Source organism: Pristis pectinata, chromosome 9 (genome assembly GCF_009764475.1).
Source record: "Pristis pectinata isolate sPriPec2 chromosome 9, sPriPec2.1.pri, whole genome shotgun sequence".
Classification (NCBI taxonomy): domain Eukaryota; kingdom Metazoa; phylum Chordata; class Chondrichthyes; order Rhinopristiformes; family Pristidae; genus Pristis; species Pristis pectinata.
The window spans coordinates 24,310,140-24,332,073 of record NC_067413.1 but is presented as its reverse complement, the minus strand read 5'-3'; the positions used below and the strand labels follow the sequence as shown (position 1 = coordinate 24,332,073).

Sequence of the window (21,934 nt, the reverse complement as noted above, 5' to 3'; positions counted from 1 at the left end):
TTAAGTTTGCTATAAGTTTGAAGTGGCCCTAGCAGAAGCAGACATCTGAGGAAAAAAAGCACAAAATTGTTCTTGTGAAACTGGAAACATTTAATTAGCTATTCTTACTGTGCTGGATGACCCTCAGTGTTCAGCATGTGTGATGATTTATGATCTCTAAGGCGTCTTTCAGTTTTTATGGGTTGAATTGATCCTGCAGGAATTTGATATCTGGAGTTGAGTACATAACAAGAGTGTAATGGACTCCACTGTGAAATTCCACTTTTGCAATCATCAGATATTTGGGATGGCAAAACATCCTTTAACCAGACTGTTGTGTTTCCAAATTTGTCTACTCATTCTCAGCAGTTTATTGTTTCAGTTATTTTTTCAAAGCATGCAGAGCACAAAAACGGGAATAAATCACAATTGCTAGTTGAATCTTCCCACTGAGCCTCACGTCACGACTAATAGCATCAAGCTGGCCAGCAGGGTTCAGGCTCAGAGGTGACTGCAGCTGCTTTACTTTTGCAATATACTGCCACCTATCAATGGTCTGTGGAAGAAAGTATATTGATTCTCTGCGCTTTGAGAATCACAGCTTGAAGGCAGCTTAAAAGTCCACTAGGCCTAAATTGGCAGCCATGTTTCCGAGTTGTCAGGCACTGGGAAGAAGCAAAGCACCTCTTGGATTTGTTCTTAATTCATAGTCCCTATTGCCTCCAGCTTTGATCTCTAAAACTTACTCTCCAGCTTGTTGTATTTCTGTGCTCTTCTCCACATCCCTCTTCAGCATCTTTCTCAACATCTCTAAACTGTCAGTTCTGTTGTGCTTCTGTCAGGATGACTGATTTAAAACCCAGTAGTTTAAATTAAAATTATGTGGAAATCAACCAACTGAGTACAGGATTTTGCTTAGGGAAGAATACAGAGGAAGAGAATTTGCGCCAATTTTTGCCTATTGTTCTTTCATGTTTACTTGCCGGCAGATTGCCAGGGATTTATTCTCCAACTATAACGGCAGTCCTTTGAGTTTGAGATATATATGAAGAATTTCAAAACTAATTAATGACATGTAAAAAAAATCTTTTCCAGTGCAAGAAGAAACACACACTCATCTGTCCTGAATTCTCCAAGACTGGGAACTGTACACAGGGCTCCAAATGCAAACTGCAGCACAGGCAGCATAAAAGCCACAAGCAAAAATGCGCTTCTGAAGCAAGTCAGGATGGAACAACAGATGAGGGCACAGTTTCAAAGCGGATCACACTTGCAGATAATACAGAAAGGTAAAGCATGGTCACCACTGTGGGAGTTTGAGACAAAATTTACATGTTTATTGGTAATGTGACACTATAATTTCTTGATTTATGAAGGGGATGGGTTCTGGAAAACATTTCACAAAATGGAATTTCGTAAATCAAAAAGACCTGGATGAAATGCATCAAGTGTTTTTCAGTACAATGTGTTCCTATGTGTGGAGAGTGGTATGAAATTCATTATAGTGAAAAAATGCTTCATGAATTAAAGATGACTACCCTAAAGAGTCAACAGTGTCACAAGAAAAATTATTAAATCAAATCTTTGTAAATTGAGGAATTATAGTACTTTAAAGAAAAACGTATCTGCAGGTCCAGTGTGCATGTCAGTGCTTCCTTTGCTACAGAGTTACATGGACCAAGAAAGTCTTTGCCTTTGGTAAGTTAATTGATATTAGCTGAGATGGCAATTCGATTGGCCTCATTTGTCAGCTGGCTCCATGAACCAGAAAGAACAAACAGGGTTTCAGCTTTTGCTGGCCATCTAGTGATCAAAGCTGACAATTGTGTGAGCATGGCCAATAGTTAAGAAGACTAAGCTTGGCTGAGTTCTCAAATACCATGCACGTGTTCCAATATCAAATACCAAGTTCATGCAAAAAAGCGACCAGGCAAAAAACTGACAAGGTACAGCTCATGCAATGTAGCCCTCCATGAGCTTGAGCTTTCAGCAGAAGAGTGTAAGAAATACAGGATAGAGTGAATTTCTAAATAGGCATCTCAAACATCAGTGTTTAGTGGAGGAATTACATGGTTTGTGTACTCACACCTGACCTTTGACTGAATATCAGTCCATTGGAGAGAAAAATTGGAGATGAAGAGTATAAGACTATTGGCCCTTGAAGCTATCATCCCATTGATTATATATGGATCAAAAGGTCCTGCACACCTGCACATGGGATCATATAATTTAGTAGCATCCAAAGAGTATTATACTTGAAATGAAATCGTTGCTTGTGTCAGATTATTGAGTTTTATTTAGGAACATAATTTTCTCAATGTTTTACAGAGACAAAGAGGTATCGAGACAATTGAACTCAGTGGGAAGAACGGTTTCTTCATCCGACTCCAGAGAAGTTAGTAGCAGCAGCAGCCAACATTGGCTTCCAGCATTCATTGCTCTTCACTCATCTGTATCTTCTGAAGAAAAGATAGATTCAGAAGTGGAAGAGGAGAGAGAAGGTGAAGCTTTGGGTATGTATTGGAAAGACGTCAACAAAAAAGCTAACAGCATTTTTTTATATCATGCCCCAATGTAAGTTCTATTAATGGTAGGCATGTCATGGTTCTGATGTTGACACACCCATGCTTCCAGCATAGAATATTCCAGCATTGAATGGCAAGCCCAATGCTGGGTTACTTGGAACATTACAACTCAGTTAACTCAGCACAGATCAATTCTAGGTCTCCATAGATCTTTTCATAATATTAGTAATATCAACTCCACGTCTCTCCCTAGCACCTGGTACTAAACCAGACAGTTCACAGATTTGGTGTCACACTCATTTTTAAGATGAGCTTCCAACCATGAATCCAAGCTATCACCAAGGCTGCTTATTTTTAGCTCATTTGTTGAAACCTTATTGCTGCCATTGTTATCCCTGGACTTGACTATTCCAACGCATTGTTGCCCAGTCTCTCATTTTCTACCTTCCTTAAATTTGAGGTTATGCAAATTCTGTTCATGTCCTGACTTCCACTATGTTCCATCCTGTGCTGGTGGACTTGCATTGTTCCTGGGTATGCAGCACCGTAAAGTGATGCATTTGGGGAGTATCAGCAAGGAAAGTGAACATAAAATGGCAAGATATTGAGTAATATGGAGAAACAAAGAGGCTTTGGAGAGTATCTCCACAGAACTTTAAAGATGGCAGGACAGGTCAGTAAGGTATATGGGATGCTTTGTTTAATTAGCCAAGGCATAGAATACAAGAGCAGGGAGGGGATGCTAGAACTGTAAGCCACATTAGTTAGACCACAGCTTGAGTACTGGATGTATAGCTGGTCTGCAAATTACAGGAAAGTTGTGTTTGCTCAGAAAAGGGTGCAGAGGAGTTTTACGTGTATGTCGCCAGGACTGGAATACTAGACATGCACCACAAAAGTCTCTCTGTAAATGAACCCTCCTAATGTCCCTGCCATTTACTCTATATGATCTAACAGAACTTGATCTCCTAAAGTGCATTACTTCACACTTGTCTGGATTAAATTGTATCTGCCACCGTTCCACCCAACTTTCCAGCTGATCTATGTCCTGCTGTATCTTTAAATAACCTTTTTCAATGCCTGCAACTCCCAACAATTTTTCTGCCTTCTGCAAACTTACTAATCATACCCCCTACATTCTCATCCAAGTCACTTACATATATATCACAAACAACAAAGGTCGCAACACTGATCCCTGTGCTGTATTCTGAGCCCTATCGTATTCAGAGACTACCAGGTGGATGGAGGAAAAGATTCAAGGATGTCCTCAAAACCTCCTTGAAAATCTATAAGGTCCCTACTGACCCCTGAGAATTCCTGGCCCATGACCACTCAAAATCAAGATAGTAATAAGCATTATGAGCTTTGTTAAAAGCACCATCCATAATAGAAAGTTAACTGGTTACACCTAAAATAATTTGCAGAGATATGGAATATTTAATAACTATAGTTCCCAGAAATTACTGTGACCAAGAGCTGAGGTCACTGTTCAGAGCTGGAGATAGCCCCGGAGGGTAAGATTAAGGAAAATCCCAAAGCATTATATAAGTATGTTAAGGGTAAGAGGGAATCTAGGGTAAGGGAAGGGTACATTTGGGACCAAAGTGGCAATCTGCGCATGGAACCAAAAGATGTAGATGAAATCTTAAATATATCTCATCTTTATTCACTCTGGAGAAGGACATTGTAGTTGAAGAATTCAGGGAGGGGAACAATGGAATTCTGCAACAGATTACTCTTAAAAAGGAAGAGGTATTAGATATTTTAGTGAGTTTAAAGGTGGATAGATTGTTGAGTCTGATGAAATATTTTTCAGGCTGTCATGGGAGGCAAATAAGGAGATTGCTTGGGCTCTGATAGAAATTTTCAACTCTTCTCTGCCAGATACCTGGAAGACGGAAAATGTGACAGCTTTATTCAAGAAGGGCAGCAGGGATACCCAGGTAGTTACAGGCCAGTGAATCTAACGTCATTGATTGGCGATGGGGATTCTGAGGAGAGGATTAATCTGCACTTGAAGAGGCAAAGATGAATCAAGGATAGTTGGCTGACTTTATTAAGATAAGATCCTGCTCTATTAATTTGATTGAATATTTCAAAGAGGTAGCCAACTGTGACGATGAGGGCAATGCAATTGATGTAGACTGCAATGACTTCAGTAAGGCCTTTGGCAAGGTGCCACTTAGAAGACTGATTCAAAGGTCCAAAGGATGAGGATCTGTGGTTAATTTTGCAATTGGACTCCTGCAACCACTGTTGTACCCCAGGGATCAGTGCTGGGACCCTTGCTGTTGGTTATATACATCAATAATCTGGATTTGAATGTAGTAAGAGGTATAATTAGCGAGTCTCAGATGGAAAATTGGTGGGTTTGTTGAAAGGTAGTCTTCAGTTATAGTGATATTGATGAGTTGGTAATATGAGTTGGTAAAATGAGCAGAGCAATAGCAGATTCAATTTAATTGTGTAAAATGTGATGTAGTCATTTTCAGTGGACTATAAGGCTAGGATATACACACTGAATGGTTTAATCCTAGGAACAGAGAGACCTTGGTATATATGAGCAAGGATCTCTGAAGGTGGCAGCACTACTAGGGAAGGTGGTTAAGAAGGTATACAGGGTGATTGCCTTCATCTGTTGGGGAATAGAATACAAAAACAAGGAGATTAAGGTGCAATTATATAAAATATTAGTTAGGCCACAGCTGGAGTATTGTGCAGAGTCGTGGTCACCACAGTATAGGAAGGATGTGTTTTCCTTGGAGAAGGTGCAGAGGAGATTCACTGGGACGTTGCCTGGGATGGAATGTTTTCAAGTATGAGAAGATATTGGTAGGTTGGGTTTGTTTTTGAAAATGGAAAACAAATGCAGATGCTGGAAATGTGAAATGAAAACAGAAAATGCTCGAAACGCTCAGCAGGCCATGCAGTATGGGTAGAAAGGAAAAACTGATGAAGGGTCTGTGACCTGAAATGTTAATTCTATTTCTGTCCAGAGATGTAGCCTTTTTCCAGCATTTTCTCGTTTTGTTTTCCTTGAAGTGGAGAAGGCTGAAGGGAGACCCATTTCAGATATACAAAGTCATGAGCAGAATAATGAGAAAGAAGCTTTTCTCCTTAGCAGTAGTGCCTATAACCAAAGAACAGAGGCTTAAGGTAAAGGGTAGAAGATCTAGCAAGGACTTGAGGAAACTTTTTTCACCCAGAGAATGGTTGAAATGTGGAACATACTGTCCGACGAGGCAGAGGAAGCAGGCACTCTCACATTTAAGAAGTATTTAGATGAGCACTGAAACATCAATACATAGAAGGTTATTGCTGGGAAATGGGATTAATATAGATAGGAGCTTGATGGCTGGCATGAACACGGTATATTGAAAGCCTGTTTCCATGATTTTGAGATTCCAAGACTAAATGAACAGACAAGTGATTCCAAAGGCTTTTGGTTGTTTACCAGAGTTTAGGTCACTATCTTCTATTAAAAATAGTTTGAAGCCAGCATAAGCATAAAACTGAGCAAAGGCTGATAACTTCAAGATGACTGCACTACCTGCTGATCTTATACATGCAGTAATTTAATTATTTGTAGTTTAATTTGTTCACAAAAAAGCACCAAAGTCTTGGGAAAATGAGCAGATGTTTCTGTTTCCCAATTGCCCATTTTGTGAGGAGTAAATGGCAGCTTTCATCCCTGCAGTAGAAAAAGGTGGATCTTTACAGCTCAGAGTGAATCCTTTTGTAAACATTTTCCAGAGATATGCCACTTTGAATGGCTATAAACAAGTGTTCAGCTCGGCAGGCAGCAAGCTTTTGAGTTCCCAGCACATGCCATTTTATTGTCATATTTCATGGTCATAATCATAATGGAAAGAGTTCACTACCAGCTTTTAACAGCATCACTGCGCACACTTAACAGCTGAACAGATTTGTTTGACATATCACTGGAGCATAGGTAATAAGGTGGTGCAGGGGATAAAATAGACTTTCCTCGAGTAATTGATAGCTTTTGGATGCTACCATGTTGTGCCTATGTCAGATAATAGCTCAGATAAAGAAGCATTTTACTGCAAGACTTATGATCAATGAATTATAATATATCCAAAAAAAAGTGTTTGTATTAACCCCTTTCTCTCCTCGCTATATGATGTTTTTTTTGAATATTTTTGCCAACTTTTTGTTCATTTTCTGAAAGTATTGACACCTGAGTGTACAGTTCATTGAGCATCTAACGTTCCTTGTGAAACAAACCTATTACACACATGTGAGCCCAAGTATTGAATACTGCAGAGTGTCTGATCACAGTTCACTTGCATTCTGGCTTCCCTCAAAGTCCACACATTCAACCAGGGGTTGCTGGATAATAGCTGAAGAACCGTTATTCAGTTATCTCTCCTGTGGCATGGGTGCCAAATCTGCTATCACTAAGAAGGTTTTGTTTAATCAACAGACTGGGAGCTTCCTTGCCTGTTTGCCTCAGCTGTTTATCAGTGATCTTAGTTAAGCCATTAGGGTAACTGGGCTAGTCATTTTTTTTTTGGACATTTTGAAGGAAACAAAGTCCCATTTATATAGCATTTTTAACACTCAGCCATGGAACCTAATTTGTGAGGTCCCATGAATAAGAAATGTGATAATGAAGAAATTCAGTGTCAAAAGGGGCATGAAAGTGAGATGTTCACATTTGTGCAACTTGTTTGTTTTTGTGTAGTATTAATTGCAATATAATTGTTCAGCTCACCACTACCCTTAAAATATCATCTCACAGCCTTGCATTATTCTGAGAGAGAGAAGAGAGTTTGGTTTAACATTTCATCCAAGATGGACTTTCAGTCGTGGAATTCTGCACTGGAATGCAAGTCTGTCTGAAGAACATAACAAATAGAGTGGGAATGGGTCACGTGGCCCTCCAACCTGCTTTGCCTTTTTAGTTTCATAATGGCTGAGCCTCTGATCTCAACTTCACTTTACCCACTTGCCTATTTCAAATCACAATTTCCTGACTCAAAACTGATGGTGGAACCACTGATCCAAGACTGGCATTTGGAGTAGGTTGGCTTGGTCTCAGTTTTGAACGTTTTATTTATGAATGCCTTCAATAGGATGGAGAGGGTGCCAGGACTGGGTGACTAGGAATTGAGAATTTTTTTAAGAATCTAAGTAGAAGTGTTCAAGTTATGAAGATAAAGAAATTCAGGTGCAATACAACTTTTTTCCAATTTGCATTTCTTGAAGCATGCACAGATGGCACGGCTTCATGGTACACAAAATCGTGATACGGGCTGTCTTCTAGAAACACAGCCCCTCAGTAATGTGAGGGTCGCCTGTATATCATCTGGTAATTCTTTGAAATGGTACGAATTTTTACAAAAGGACAAGTGGATAGTACAATATATAGCTTTTTTTCCAAGAAATGATAGTTACAATAACTTCCTTCTTTGCCAGAATGTTCTGAAATTCTAGGAATGGTGAATATTTAGAGTTGAGAAGAGAAGTAGAAAATGATTGAAACCTGAAGCAAAAGCAAAATTTTGGCAATGCACATCATTCTGTCAGTTGGAAAAAGAATCCCTGGATATTATTTCAGAAGAAATGTTCATCTGAACCTAATTCTTCACCTGTATCTCATTCAGAGACAAAGGATAAATTGAAATGGAAAATAGTAAATAACATGCATTAATATTGTACCTCTAATGTGGTAAAATGGTTCAAGGCATTTCAGATGAACTTTATTCCAAAAAGTACTGGTAAATAGCATCAAATCAGTGAAAATCCAAAAGCTTATTCATATTGTAGCACATGTTGGTGTTCTAGAAAACCATCATTCTTAAGTTGACTCCTACTGTCTACACTTTTAAAACTAAATAAGCCTTACAAGTAATAGATACAGTAGATGTATAGATTGTAGAGTTTTCCAGCACAGGAGCCATTGAATTAGTGCCAGTTTTTTCAAAGAACTATCAGGTAGTCTGCCTCATTCCCAGCATCCCTATCTCTGCTGTTTATCTAATTCCTTTTTAGGGCTGCTATTTAAATCTGTTTCACCAGTTTATCTCACTGTGAATTCTTCATCCAAGCAACTCGTGGGGGGGGGGGGGGGGGGGGGGGGGGAGGAGAAAAACTTTTTCAGTTGCCTTTTATTTTACCATTAAGTTTAAAGTTGTGCCCCCTCATTTCTTGACACTTCAACAACTGTAAACATTAGTCTGGAAATTCTTCAATGTCTGGTTGCACTTTGCATCATCCCATGGTGAGTCAATGTTACAAAATGCTATTATATGTGAGCCTCATTACGGAGCACAGAGGGAAATAAGTCATGGGAAGGTGAAAGGGGTATTAATGAGATGAGGGGGGGTTAGATGCAATTTGATTGTGGAGGTGTTAAGGTTAGATCACATTTGATTTGGGCAGGTGGTTTCATCTGCAGGATGCAGTTTGTGATGGGAAGTGGTGGGTGACCTCCAAGGGATATTTGTTTAAAGTTATCTACCTGAAGTTGGTTATCAGCATTAGACTTTGAGGCAGCAGCACTACCTTCAGTGCCCTTAACTATGCCTGTCTAGAATCTGGCAATTTTCTCCAGATTATTATTTCCAAGATTCTTCATGTCTAATGTTAAACTAGATGGCCTGTAATTGCTAGCTTTAATTTCTTGTTTTGTCTTCCCACTTTTGAACATGGTTTTAACATTTGCTTTCCAACAGTCCTTTTGCATTATTCCTCTATCTTAAAGCATCTCTGCAACTTCTATCACTACTTCCTTCAGTAATGTGGGATCTAGCCCCTCTGAGCTCTGTACCCTATCTACTTTAATTGCTTCCAGCCTTATTGGTACCACCTTTATTTTTATCTCAAGCAGTATCCCTGCAACCTTGCTTATTTACCATAATTTTGGCAAAATGGTTTCTTTTGATACACCTTGATGCATGGTAATTATTTAGTACCTCAATCTTGCATCATGCCACCTTTGCTACCTAAGTGTCTTCCATCACCCCTCTGACTCTCCATTTTTTCCTGTTAATGTGTCGAGATTCCCCTTTATGTTACTAGCACGCTCATCTCATGGTCTCTTTGCACCTTTTGTTACCTTTGTTACTTCCTCCTTAGAATCTCTTATCTTTTCAAGCTAGCATCTCCTCTCCACCCTGCAGGAACTCCATCTAGAATCCACTTGAATTTGCTGAAATCATCCCTCTTCTAGTAATGTATTCTTGAATTTAATTCTTCCTTTACCTTCTCCATAACTAATCTAAACTTTATAATCACAAGATCACAAGACAAGGGAGCAGAAGTAGGCCATTCGGCCCATCGAGTCTGCTCCAAAGAAAAGGGAAAAAAGAAATGAGAAATTGGGGGGGGGGGGGGGGGGGAAACACACTATTCTAACCCCAATTTCTGGCCTTATCCCCACATCCCTTGATGCCCTGAGTATTTAGATATCTATCTATCTCTTCCTTAATGTTATGATAAATACACGTGAGATGCTTCACAATTGACCCACCGCATTAACTAGGGATCGATCCAATACGTTTTCCTTCATGGAGACACAAGAGATTGCAGATGCTGGAATCTAAAGCAACAAACAATCTGCTGGAGTAACTCGGCAGGTCGAACAGCATCTGTGGGAGGAATGGAATTGTTGATGTTTCAGGTTGAAACCCTCCATCATCTGCTCAACACGCTCAGTTCCTCTAGCAGATCGTTTGTCGCTACATTTTCCTTCATCTTTAGCCAGAAGCTATATTGATCAATAAAATTCACTGGCGCACTTAAGAAGTGCCTCCTATTTTCTGCCCTTAACGCAATTGCAGTAATTAAAGATTTCTTTTGTCATTACTTTATAGTTCTTACACACCTCATTTCTTAGCAAATCATGCCTTTATAAACAAGACTTTTTTGCATTTTGCAAGATATTGAGCACAGCAGTCCAAGAGAGCTGAATTAACATCATCACAGACCTAGTCATTAACCTGGTGTGCTTCAGCAAATATGTCATTTAAACTAATTCTGGCCTTTCATGTTCAGGTTTCTTTAGACAATGTCATCAGCATTCGGAATGCTTTAATCAACTTTCAAATAAGTGTGAAAATAGATAAGGAAATAGAAATTTGTACTTTTTATAAATCTAACTACTCTTGGGGGAAAAATGAGGGTGTACTGTCCATTGAAAGGTAATACAGATCTAAATTCAAATGTGTTAGAAAATGCCAGAGATTAGAAATTTGTTCCCACAATCCAAAAAATAAATGGTGCTTTGCATTTGAAAACATCAGAAAAACCTGGAGTAATGTTGTGCACATTTCTGGAAGGTTAACTGTCAGAAAATTTGTATTGTCATTTTTCAACAGGATTTTCATTCTCCTCCAACTTTTTATTCTCAGTGTAAAATTCACCCAAATGATGTACAAATGTGTTAACACTCACAAAACTGTTTGCATGATGTATGCAGCTTATTGCTTCAAATTCAAAATGCCGTTTCGCCAGCAGTGAAATTTTCAACCTAACTTGTCTGAAAAATGACAGTTCTTACTCACAGGACGACTAGCTTTCCCCTGAAACTGCTAGTTGAAGGACCAACAGTCAAACAGGATTCTTGTCCTTACTGAAATCTCTGACCTTCTATGACCTCAGTTACAAACCCACACATGTGCCTGGATTGCTTTGCCTGTTCATGGTCAATCTCAGTTTCCCAGCCTCAAGATCATTCCAACCTCTGCCACATCTAATTTTTTTCTGTTCATTGAAGAGGTCTCTCAAACTCCTAAGAGAGGAGATTTCCCTTTACTTTTTCCTTTACTCTCGCACGCACGCACGCACACACACACACACACACATGCTCGCTGTTTTCCCCAGTCTGTCAGAATTTCTCCAATCCCCAGAAGAATTCTTCCACCTTGCTTCCATTTATGACTGCATCCAGCAATATGTTCATTGGCAACACTTACCTGAGATAGAAGGAATGTTGCTTTATTGTGGTATGTCCTTTAAGAGCTGACCAGAGAAATGACACCTGCTGTGTTACTTTGCAACAACTACAGGAGCTTGCAAAACATCAATAGAGAACACTTGAGTTGAAACTGACCATATAATTTCAGTGCAGCAACATTACACAGGAGAACCCAATAATGCTGTTCTATGAATTATGCATTTCAAGTTCTTGCTTTTTGTACAATTTTTGCAAGCAACATTCAGGTGATTCAGACCACTTCTAGTGCCAACTAAAATGACATGGAGTGATTTCTAGGCACAAGTACATCCTTTCTTTCCAAGTTCAGCTTGTCAGATGGATATTTTGCTACAGCTGCCTACTTTATTTGTCATTTTCACTCTGACTCACCCTGTCCCTGACAGTTGTGGTATTTTCAGCCACTTCAGAAAGTTATAAGTTCAAACTCCCAGAATTTCTTCATACAGTTTGTTTCAAGGCTGATGGAGTTCTGCATTGCTGGAGATGCCATTCTCTAAATGAAACATTATTACATGGTCTTGTCTGTCTGTTTTAGTGGTTCAGTGGAGATCAAAGATCTGCCAGGGTCAGGAGAAGAGCAAGTTCTTCTGATGTTGTGGCCAAAATTCCTCCCTCAGACAGATTCAAATGAATTCATCACTCTATGCAAAAATCTGACAGTCAAATAACTGTTACTAAACTTTATTTCATTTTAAATTTGACGAAGATGCTACCACTTGTGCAATTCATCCTTTGTCTCCTTTCTATGTATGTTTGTACTTTGGCGTTTTTCCTCCTTCCTTTGGGTCACTCTCTCTTCCCATCCCACATTTCCCTACCCACTATATCTGAATCTTTATAAATGTTATGCCACAGTAGGACCAAACCTGATCTCAAATTGCCAAAAGCTAATCTGTCCATTAACTATTTAATTTTAAAACTCAGGTAATCATGGATCCTGCCTTTCGAGATGATTCCCATTTTGTTGGTTAGGATGATGATGATCAGAATTGCACTCATAACCTGGGCTCTGAATATTGAAAGGAGATAATAGGAAGCACAGGAAGCTAGGAAAAGTTGGAGGAATGGCTTTGTTAATTTGTGATGGTCTTGACTCAATAGAGAGTGATGACTCACGCTCTAGAAACCAGAATACAGAAGGTGTTTCCAAGAAGTCACTTGTAGGAGTGGTGTAGAGGTCCCTAACCTTAACCAAATGGCAAAACAGGGCATAAAGGGAGAAATATTGGGAACTTAAGGAATAATCATGGGGGATTTTAACCTGTGTGCAGATTGGAAAAATCAAACAGGAAAGACTTCAAAGTGCATTTTCAGGATAATTTATGACCAGTACCATATTGGCCAGTCAGCCCAATTAGAAAGCAGACTATACGATGAGAAGCAATTGATTATTGACCCCATTGTAAATACACCCTTAGAGAGCAACGATCATAATATGATTTTTATATTTACTCTGAGGGAGAGAAGAATGAGTGCAAGACTAAAAAAAGAAGATGGTCTTAGGTTACAGAATGATATTGATCAGCTGGTAAGTTGATCAATGGCAGAGCAATGGCAAATGGAATTTAATCCTGATAAATACGAAGTGATGCTCTTTGGGAAGTCTAATAAGGGTAGGATATACACCATGAATGGTGGGGCCCTAGACAGTATTGAGAAACAGAGATCTGTAAAGGTGGGAGCACAGATAGATAAGTTGGTAAAGAAGGCATACTGGATGCTGGTCTTCATTAGCTGGGGCATAGAATGTAAGAGCAAGGAGGTTAGTACAAAACTTTGGTAAAGTCATAGCTGGAACATTCTGTGCAATTTTGGTCACCACACTATAAGAAGGAAATGAATGCACTGGAGAGGGTGCGGAGGAGATTCACCAAGATGATGCCTGGGATGGAACTTGGTTATGAGGGGAGACTGGATTGTGTTCCTTGATGAGGCTGAGGAGGGACCTGATGGGTGTATACAAAATTACGAGGACCATAGATAGGGTGGGTGAGAAATGTTTCCCTATAACGGACACGTCTAAAACCATAGGGCACAGGTTTTTAGATGAGAACTAAGAGGGTTAGAGGAGATCTGAAGAAGAAGTTTTCCACCAAGAGGGTGGCTGCAATCTGGAATGCACTGCCTCAGAAAGTGTGGAGGCAGAGACTCAAAAGTATCTGGATGAACAAATGCCTTGCCAAGGTGTAGAAGGCTATGGACTAAATGCTGAAAATGGGATGTGTGGGTGGGTCAAAGGGCATGCTTCTGTGCTTTATAACTCTATAACGTGTTTTAGACTTTTAAAAATAAGGCAACTATGAGAGCATTAAACTGAATGGAACTGGCAAATTAGATGAAGGAAACAGTCAGTCAAGATTTGGACTCATTCTTCTCTCCCTCATTTTGAGAGGGGCTTTCAGAAAACTCAAAATAAATGCATACCAACAAGTAGAATTTCAAGGGATGAACCCACCGTCTGTGGCAAATCAAGAAAATTACGGTTAGACCGAAAGAAAAAGACATAATTGTGCAAAGGTGGATGGCAGATCAGAGGATTCAACCAAATATAAAAAAATCAATGAATCACTGAAAGATTAGTAAGAATGAAAAAACAAATTATGCATGAAAGCTAGTCAGAAATAGCAAAACAGCAAGAACTTACAGATATTTTAAAAATAAGAGTTAACTGAGTGAGTGTTGGTCCTGCAGGAATGGATTCTCAGGTATTAACACTGGAAAATAAAGAGATGGTAGATGAATTGAACATCATTTTGCATCACTCTTGATTATAGAGGATTCGTGTAACCACCCAGAAGTACTGCAAATCGGGAATTGGAAATTTGGAATTAGTACTGAACAAATTGTTAGATCTGGGGGCTGCCAGTTTTTCAGGTCCTGACTAACTTCATCCTAGGGTCTTAAAAGAAGTGACTAGTGAGATAGTTAATGTATTCGTTTTATTTTTCCGAAATTTTCTAGGTTCAATAAGGTTCTATTAGATTGGAAAATAACAAGTGTACCTCCTTTATTACAGAAGGGAAGGAGAGAGCTGAAAACTACAGATTAATTAAAGTCATTTTTATAAGTGACTTGGATGAGGATGTGGAAGGGTGGGTTAGTAAGTTTGCTGATGATACAAAGGTTGGTGGTGTTGTGGATAGTGTAGAAGGTTGCTGTAGATTACAACAGGATATTGATAGAATGCAGACCTGGGCTGAGAAATGGCAGATGGAGTTCAACCCGGAAAAGTGTGAAGTGAATACACTTCGGGAGATTGAATTTGAAGGCAGGATACAAGGTTAATGGCAGGACTCTTAGCAGTGTGGGGGGACAGAGGGATCTTGGGGTCCACATCCATAGATCCCTCAAGTTTGCCGCACAGGTCGATAGGGTTGTTAAGAAGGTGTGTGGTGTGTTGGCCTTCATTGGTTGGGTTATTGAGTTCAAGATCCACGAGGTAATGTTGCAGCTCTATAGAACTCTGGTTAGACCACACTTGGGGTATTGTATTCAGTTCTGTTCGCCTCATTATAGGAAGGATGTGGAAGCTTTCGAGAGGGTGCAGAGGAGATTTACCAGGATGCTGCCTGGATTGGAGAGCATGTCTTATGAGGATAGGTTGAGTGAGTTAGGGCTTTTCTCTTTGGAGAGGAGGAGGATGACGATGAGAGGTGACTTGATGGAGGTGTACAAGATGATAAGAGGCATAGATCGAGTGGACAGTCAGAGACTTTTTACCCAGGGTGACAATGGCACATTCCAAAGACGTACAGGTTAGGAAGTTGTGGGCATGCTATGTTGGCGCCAGAAGCGTGGCGACACTTGCAGGCTGTCCCCAGAACACTGCGCAAAAAATGCATTTCACTGTGTGTTTCGATGTACATGTGACTAAAAGATATATTAACACAAGGGGGCATAATTTTAAGGTGATTAGAGGAAGATATAAGGGGGATGTCAGGGGTAAGTTTTTTTTACACAGAGAGTGATGGGTGCATGGAATGCACTGCCGGCAGAGGTTGTGGGGGCAGATACATAAGGGACATTTAAGAGACTTTTAGATAGACACGTGAATGATAGAAGGCCATGTGGGAGGGAAGGGTTAGATGGATATTAGAGCAGGATAAAATGTTGGCACAATATCGTGGGTTGAAGGGCCTGTACAGTGCTGTAATGTTCTATGTTCTAATTAGCTTAACGTCTGTCATAGTGAAAATAGCGCACTTACAAAAATTCAAGGGAATCAGGCAAAGTCAACAAGATTTTGTGAAAGGGAAATCGTATTTGACCGATTTATTAGTTCTTTGAAGAAGTAATGTGCTCTGTATAAAGAGGAGATGTTGAATCACTAAGATTTCCAGAAAGCATTTGATTTAGTTTTGCATCAAAGGTTATTGTAGAAGATAAAAGCTCATGGTTTGGGAGATAAGATATTGACATGGATAAAAGATTGGCTGGCTAGCAGGAATCAGAGTAAGCATAAATGGATCTTTCTCTCTGGTTAGCAAGATGTAATAAATGGTGTGCTACAGGGATCGCGTGGTAGCCTCAACCTTTTACATATTATGTAACTGACTTGGGTGAAGGTATGGTAGCTAAATTTGCTGATGACAAAAGTAGATAGAAAAGTAAGTTGTGAAAAGAATGTAAGACAACTTCAAAGAGATATAGATAGGTTATGTGAGGGGATCTGACATATGGAGTATAATGTGGGAAAACATGAAATTGTCCATTTTTGTAAGGAAGGTAAAGATGGTGATAGATCACAACACTCTAAGATGCAGAGGGATCAAGGTGTCCATGTGCATGATTTGCAAAAGACTAACGTGCGACTATAGCTAGTAATTAAGAAAGCTAACAGAATGGTATTTATTCTGAGGGAAATTGACAGTGCATATGGAGAAAATGTTTCTCTTGTGGAAGAACCCAGAACTTGGGATCGCTGTTTAAAAGTAGAGGGTCAATTTTCTCTTTTGTGATTTGTGAGTCTTCGTTTCAAGGGTGGTAGACGCAGTCTTTGAATATTTGAGCAAGGGGGTGATAGATGCCATTGGATAGACTGGAATGCAGAGATGAAGTTACACTCTGCTCAGTCATGATCTTACTAAATAGCAGAGAAGACTTGGGAGGCCTGTAGTAAAATTTCCTATGAAAATCAGACCTGTTTCACAATCAGTGGCAGTTTGCAAGCTCCTTTGTTAGATGCAGTTTAAGTGTTAGTGAATTTGTAAAATTAGCCTAAGTGACAATGTGGGAAAGTATGATGAATGTCTGAGGTCTTTGTATATTTTTCCATCATCTTAGCATGTTTCTGCAATGAAGATTTGGACCAGTTAACCATGATGATCCAAGATTTATTTCCTGTTATGTGCTGTACCTGAAGGGCCATTATCATTGGATGCAACCACTAGTTCCAAAGGTGGTGAGTTTGCTCTATGAGGAGAGATTGAGTTTACCTGGCCTGTATTTTCTGGAGTTTAAAATATAAGCAATCTCATTGGGCTCGACGAGCTGGATACTGGGAGTATATTTACCCTAACTGAGGCTTCTGGAACCAGGGGACATAGTCTCAGAATAAGTGGTAGACGAGAATAAGGAGAAATTTCTACCCACAGTTGTTGGTGAATCTTTGGAATTCTCTGTCCTAGATGGCTGTGGAGGTTCAGTTATTGAGTTCATTCAGTGATCAATAAATTTCTGGATACTAAGGGAATCAAAGGACATGGGGATAATGCAGGAAAATGGCATTGAAGCAGAAGATCAGCTGTGATTTTGGAGCAGGCTCAGGGAACCAATTGGCCTACTCCTCCTCTTATTCCCTATGTTCTTATGAGTTAGAGTAGGTAAGGTAGTTGGTGTTGGTATTGGTTTATTATTGTCACTTGTACCGAGGTACAGTGAAAAGCTTGTCTTACAAACCAATCGTACAGATCAATTCATTACACAGTGCAGTTACATTGAGTCAGTACAGAGTGCATTGATGTAGTACAGGTAAAAACAATAACAGTACAGAGTAAAGTGTCACAGCTACAGAGAAAGTGCAGTGCAATAAGGTGCGAGGTCACAACAAGGTAGATCGTGAGGTCATAGTCCATCTCATTGTATAAGGGAACTCAGAAGTTCCTATAACCGTGCACTAGCCCCTTCAACTGAATGGACTGCTGTCATTTGCAAGGTTTATACACAAGTAATGAGTGAGATAGGACAATGTTCTGGATGACAGATGCTGCCTGTGGAAATGAATCCCAATCAAGGTATGTGCATCCACGTAATAAAGTGGGGAGAGAAATATTTTCAATCATGATGCCTGATATGTGTAATCTTTCAAAATCAATGATTAAAATACTTAAATTGGATTTTCGATAAGAGCTTGGCTACGTTGTTTGCACTGTTGTCTCTGAGTGAGAAGGTTATGGGTTCAAACCTAAAAATGGATATGCCCATGATCTAGGTTACCACTTCAGCTATATGAGTGTTCCATTTTCAGAAGTATCATCTTTCAACAAATTACTAAACCAAGGCCCCATCTGCTTGTGTGTGTAGACCTAAGCTTGTTCTTTAATTTTCTGTGAGTAACTAATCAAAGTATTTAAATAAGCTGTAGATTAATACTCTTCATAATCACCTAAATGACAAAGGGGATGCTTTTATACTACAAAAGTATTAATGATATTGTTTCCTTATTTCAGCTATATGTGTGTTTTCTCTCTGTACGGGTCTGTTCAAGAGAGCAGGGGAGGTTGGACTCTCTCACTGCTGTGTTGTGGGAGGGTGGTTTGTCTCTCTCATGGGTCAGGGGCTGTTGCTGAATGTATCTGTTGTGGGAGTAGGGTGGAAAAGCAGTATATCTGGATGTGGGTTTGTATGTGTCGGATGTCTATGTGTGCCAGCCTATCTCTGAGTGTGGATGTCTGTGTGGAAGTTTGTCCCTAAGTGGGTGTGTGTATCTGGCTGTCTCCAGTTGTTGGGTGTGTGAGGGGTCTGAGTATGTTAGTTGACAGCAAGGCAGTTAAACAGCAGGTGAAAGTGTTGGAGCTCTCACCTTGACATGTCTTGTAAGGTCCTGACACTCTTGGCATAGGTCATTGTTCCTGAGGTAAAGAGCAAACTGCTGGAGGAATTCAGTAGGTCAAGCAGTGTCTGCGACGGACAGCCAATGTTTTGGATCAAGACCCTGCAGCAGTACTGTGAGTGCAGAGAGGAGATAGCCGCTCATAGAAGTGAGAGGGAGGGGTGTGGCAGGAGCTGGCAGGCAATAGATGGAACCAGGTGAGGAGGATGATGATGGACAAATGAAGCTGGGAGGGGGAGGATTGATGTTGGGAGACAGAAGCTTGTGGGAGATGGGTGGAGACACGAGGCAGCAAATGAAGGAATCTGATAAGTGGAACAAGATGGCGGGGGGGTGGGGGGTGCACGATAATGACAGAACCAGTTGGGGACAGGAGACCCAGTAGGTTAAGTGTGTGGGTGATACACAGATGGAACCAGGTGGGGTAGGAGAACGAAACTAGGTGAGGGGGGGGTGGGGGGGAGGTGGAAGAGCGGTGTTTGGAAAAGGTGGGGTGAGAGAACCTGGGTGGATCAGAGGGAGAGAGAAAGGATCACAGGAGGTGTGGGTTACCTGAAATTGCATAATTTAATGTTAATACCATTAGGTTGTAGACTACCCAGGCAGAATATGAGGTGTTCTTCTAGTTTGCGTTGGGCTTCACCGTGGTAGTGGAGAAGGCCGAGGACAGACAGGTCGGTGTGGGAATGGAGTTGAAACGACATGCAAGATGGTCATTGCAGACAGAGCGCAGGTGTTTGGGAAACGGTCACCTAGCCTACAGTTGGTCTCACCGATTTAGAGGAAGTCACATCAAGAGCATTGAATGCAGTTGACAAGGTTGGAGGAGGTGCATGTGAATCTTTGCCTGACCTGAATGGTTGTTTCTGGGGATTGTGTATCTGTCAAAAACCTCATCTGTCACGTACTGCCAGCAACATCATCAACTTCTGGTTCCTTCAGATGATTACCTTTGAGGGCCTCGTGACGCCGCAGTGCATCAGACCTTCCAATGGAGTGAGTCAGTGTGGTTGGGATCTCCAGATTCCTGATAATGAAATTGCGGGGCTGAACCTCTCCATTCATTTTACTCCACCTTCCCCGAGCCACACCATTTGCAGCAGCGTGACGTAGCTTCCAAGCGACCTGTCTCTTTAAGGGCTGGTGTCCTGAGAGTTTGCTGTATAGCTAAGTGCAAGTGGCTGAGTGAAATTGATCTGGCCACAATGGTCAAGAGTGCGACTTCCCTTATTAAAGAACATTGCCTCATGAAAATACTCTTGAGCTCTTATACTGTTGAAAACAGCATTTGTTATGCTGTAGAATGTATGGAGAAAATTCAAAACATTTTAATGCTTATTATGGAGTTAATGTATTTTTAAGCATCTTTTTAAGGAGCTTTTCATGATTCTCTTTGTAAGTGATATCATTACTGGAAAGGAATTAATTACTGTCCAACAAATAACTATCTCCATTTAATGTGTTTTACTTGAACAGGAAGTGTTTAATTCTGAAAACTAAGTTGAGACAGCACAAACCCAGTAGTAAATAAGCTAGCTTCCAGATAACTCAATGTAATAAAGAGACCACATTCATCCCCAGTCTGTGCCAAGTTTATCAATCTCAAAACTCCTATGACTGGAAAACAAAGAATGATAATTGTGGCATCCTTCACTGAGGGATGAAAGTAGAATTGGCTTCCACTACAGATTACTGTAAGTGTGACCCATTTACAAAAAATGCAGCCATGTTCAACTGAGGGATTTTCTCCTGTTCCCACCCAGACATTCTCATGAAGACATCCTGACATCAGTGGAAACTTGCTGCGCGTGAAACACAGCTTTTGGATTTTTTGGATGCATTTTCCAGACAAGGGGTTTTACAAAATGGTGTGCCATGGTTTTCCCACACTTAAATAATACCTTGCAAATTTGCCATTTTCCACTCCTCTCCATTTCATATTTGAGCTTTGCAAGGTTCAAAAACAGATAATTATGCTGAAATTAGTGATCAACCATGCATTTTGTTGATGTATGGATGTTTTATTTAGGGCAAGAGCTGTTGAGCAGTTTTTACTGTTTCTTCATAAATTAGCTAAAAGGTCATGAATCAATGCCAGAGTATGTTACTTACAAATAAAATCTGTTTATATCCACTCCCTAAGAGTTTGGGCAGTCCGAATATATTTTCAAGAGAACAATAACTTTGGGAAAATTCAATACAGCTTAACAGATATCATTTCCATTAAATCAACAAGGGGTGAAAAAATGCTAAATCCACGATTCAGGATGGTGAGCTGGTAAAGCATGGTTTGAATTCTGAATATTTAAACTCCTGCATAAGTTCATTATAGCTTTCTGACATACCAGGCCCAGTGTTATTTTGCAAGCCTGAAATTCCAACTTGGATTCTAGCTGATGGATGCTGATTGAATTTTTCTAAAAACTACTCTAAAAAGTGGATTAACTTGTTTGAAATATGCCAGCTAACACCTTCGTTAAAATGGCACACAAGGAATTTCACACCAATGCATCGAGGATTTACTACTGCCCTTGTATGCTTGTTGTATGATATCAAAATTGTTGGCTCGGTTTCATTTTTATTTTCTGCAACCCCAACCCATGTTGCTGTATCAGCAGAATTTCTCCTATTAAAATTTTGGGCTGCGTGAGTACAATCTTGAATCTAAAAAGATGCATTTTATGCAAATTTGTGGATGCTATTAAGAGGTCAAGTGGCCCAAGTTCCCCATAGGATTTTAAAACACAATGCAATATGCTTACTGTTTTTCCTTTGGACAGTCCCATGAGATCAAGGAGACTTCCATTTTAGTTTTGTATGTTCTAAGGTGGTTGATGAGGCCAATGTGGGAACCACAGCTTCTTCCACATATGGAGCTATGGGTGTCTGACTGGGCAAGTGGGTTGATGGTTTGTGAGGAGGTGCACTCCATCCACTGCTTATTAGGCAGGACTTTTCTCTTCTCCCACTGATTAGATTTGAAACTCTTCTTCCCATCCCGAATGCTTCTCCTCCACTTTGAGCAGTTGGGCCAGAAATTCCCGAGAGTCAGTGGAAATGTTGCAAGTTTTTAGGGAGGTTTTGCAAACATCCTTGAATCTTTTGCACTCTCCACAAGTATTATTTTCCAGTGACAGGGCTTGCAATAGCATGTCCGTTTCATGAGTCTAGTTTCAGGCATGTGAGTGCTGTGACTTGCTCAACTTGAGAGTTACTTGGGCCTTGTGGTGGGGATACTGGCCTGGGAGAGGACATAGCCATTGACTTGCTTATCCATCTTGTGAATTTGTAGGGTTTTTCAGAGACAACTTTGGTGGTATCTTTCCATGGTGCATTTCATCACTAATATTTGTCTTCACCAAGAGTTGACTCCAAGATATGGGAAGTTTTATGTGTCTTCAAAGGTCTTATGAA

General features: G+C 40.2%; 1 protein-coding gene across 2 annotated transcripts in view; it reads left to right on the top strand.

Moving 5' to 3' along the window:
- The window catches only part of zc3h3 (zinc finger CCCH-type containing 3), a 205,114-nt gene that overhangs the window by 161,088 nt on the left and 22,092 nt on the right, over positions 1-21,934 (top strand). For both annotated transcript variants that reach the window (XM_052023588.1, XM_052023589.1), the window contains exons 10-11: positions 1,075-1,268; positions 2,308-2,492. In XM_052023588.1, coding sequence (XP_051879548.1) covers positions 1,075-1,268; positions 2,308-2,492 — 379 coding nt within the window. The remainder of the gene's footprint in view (positions 1-1,074; positions 1,269-2,307; positions 2,493-21,934) is intronic.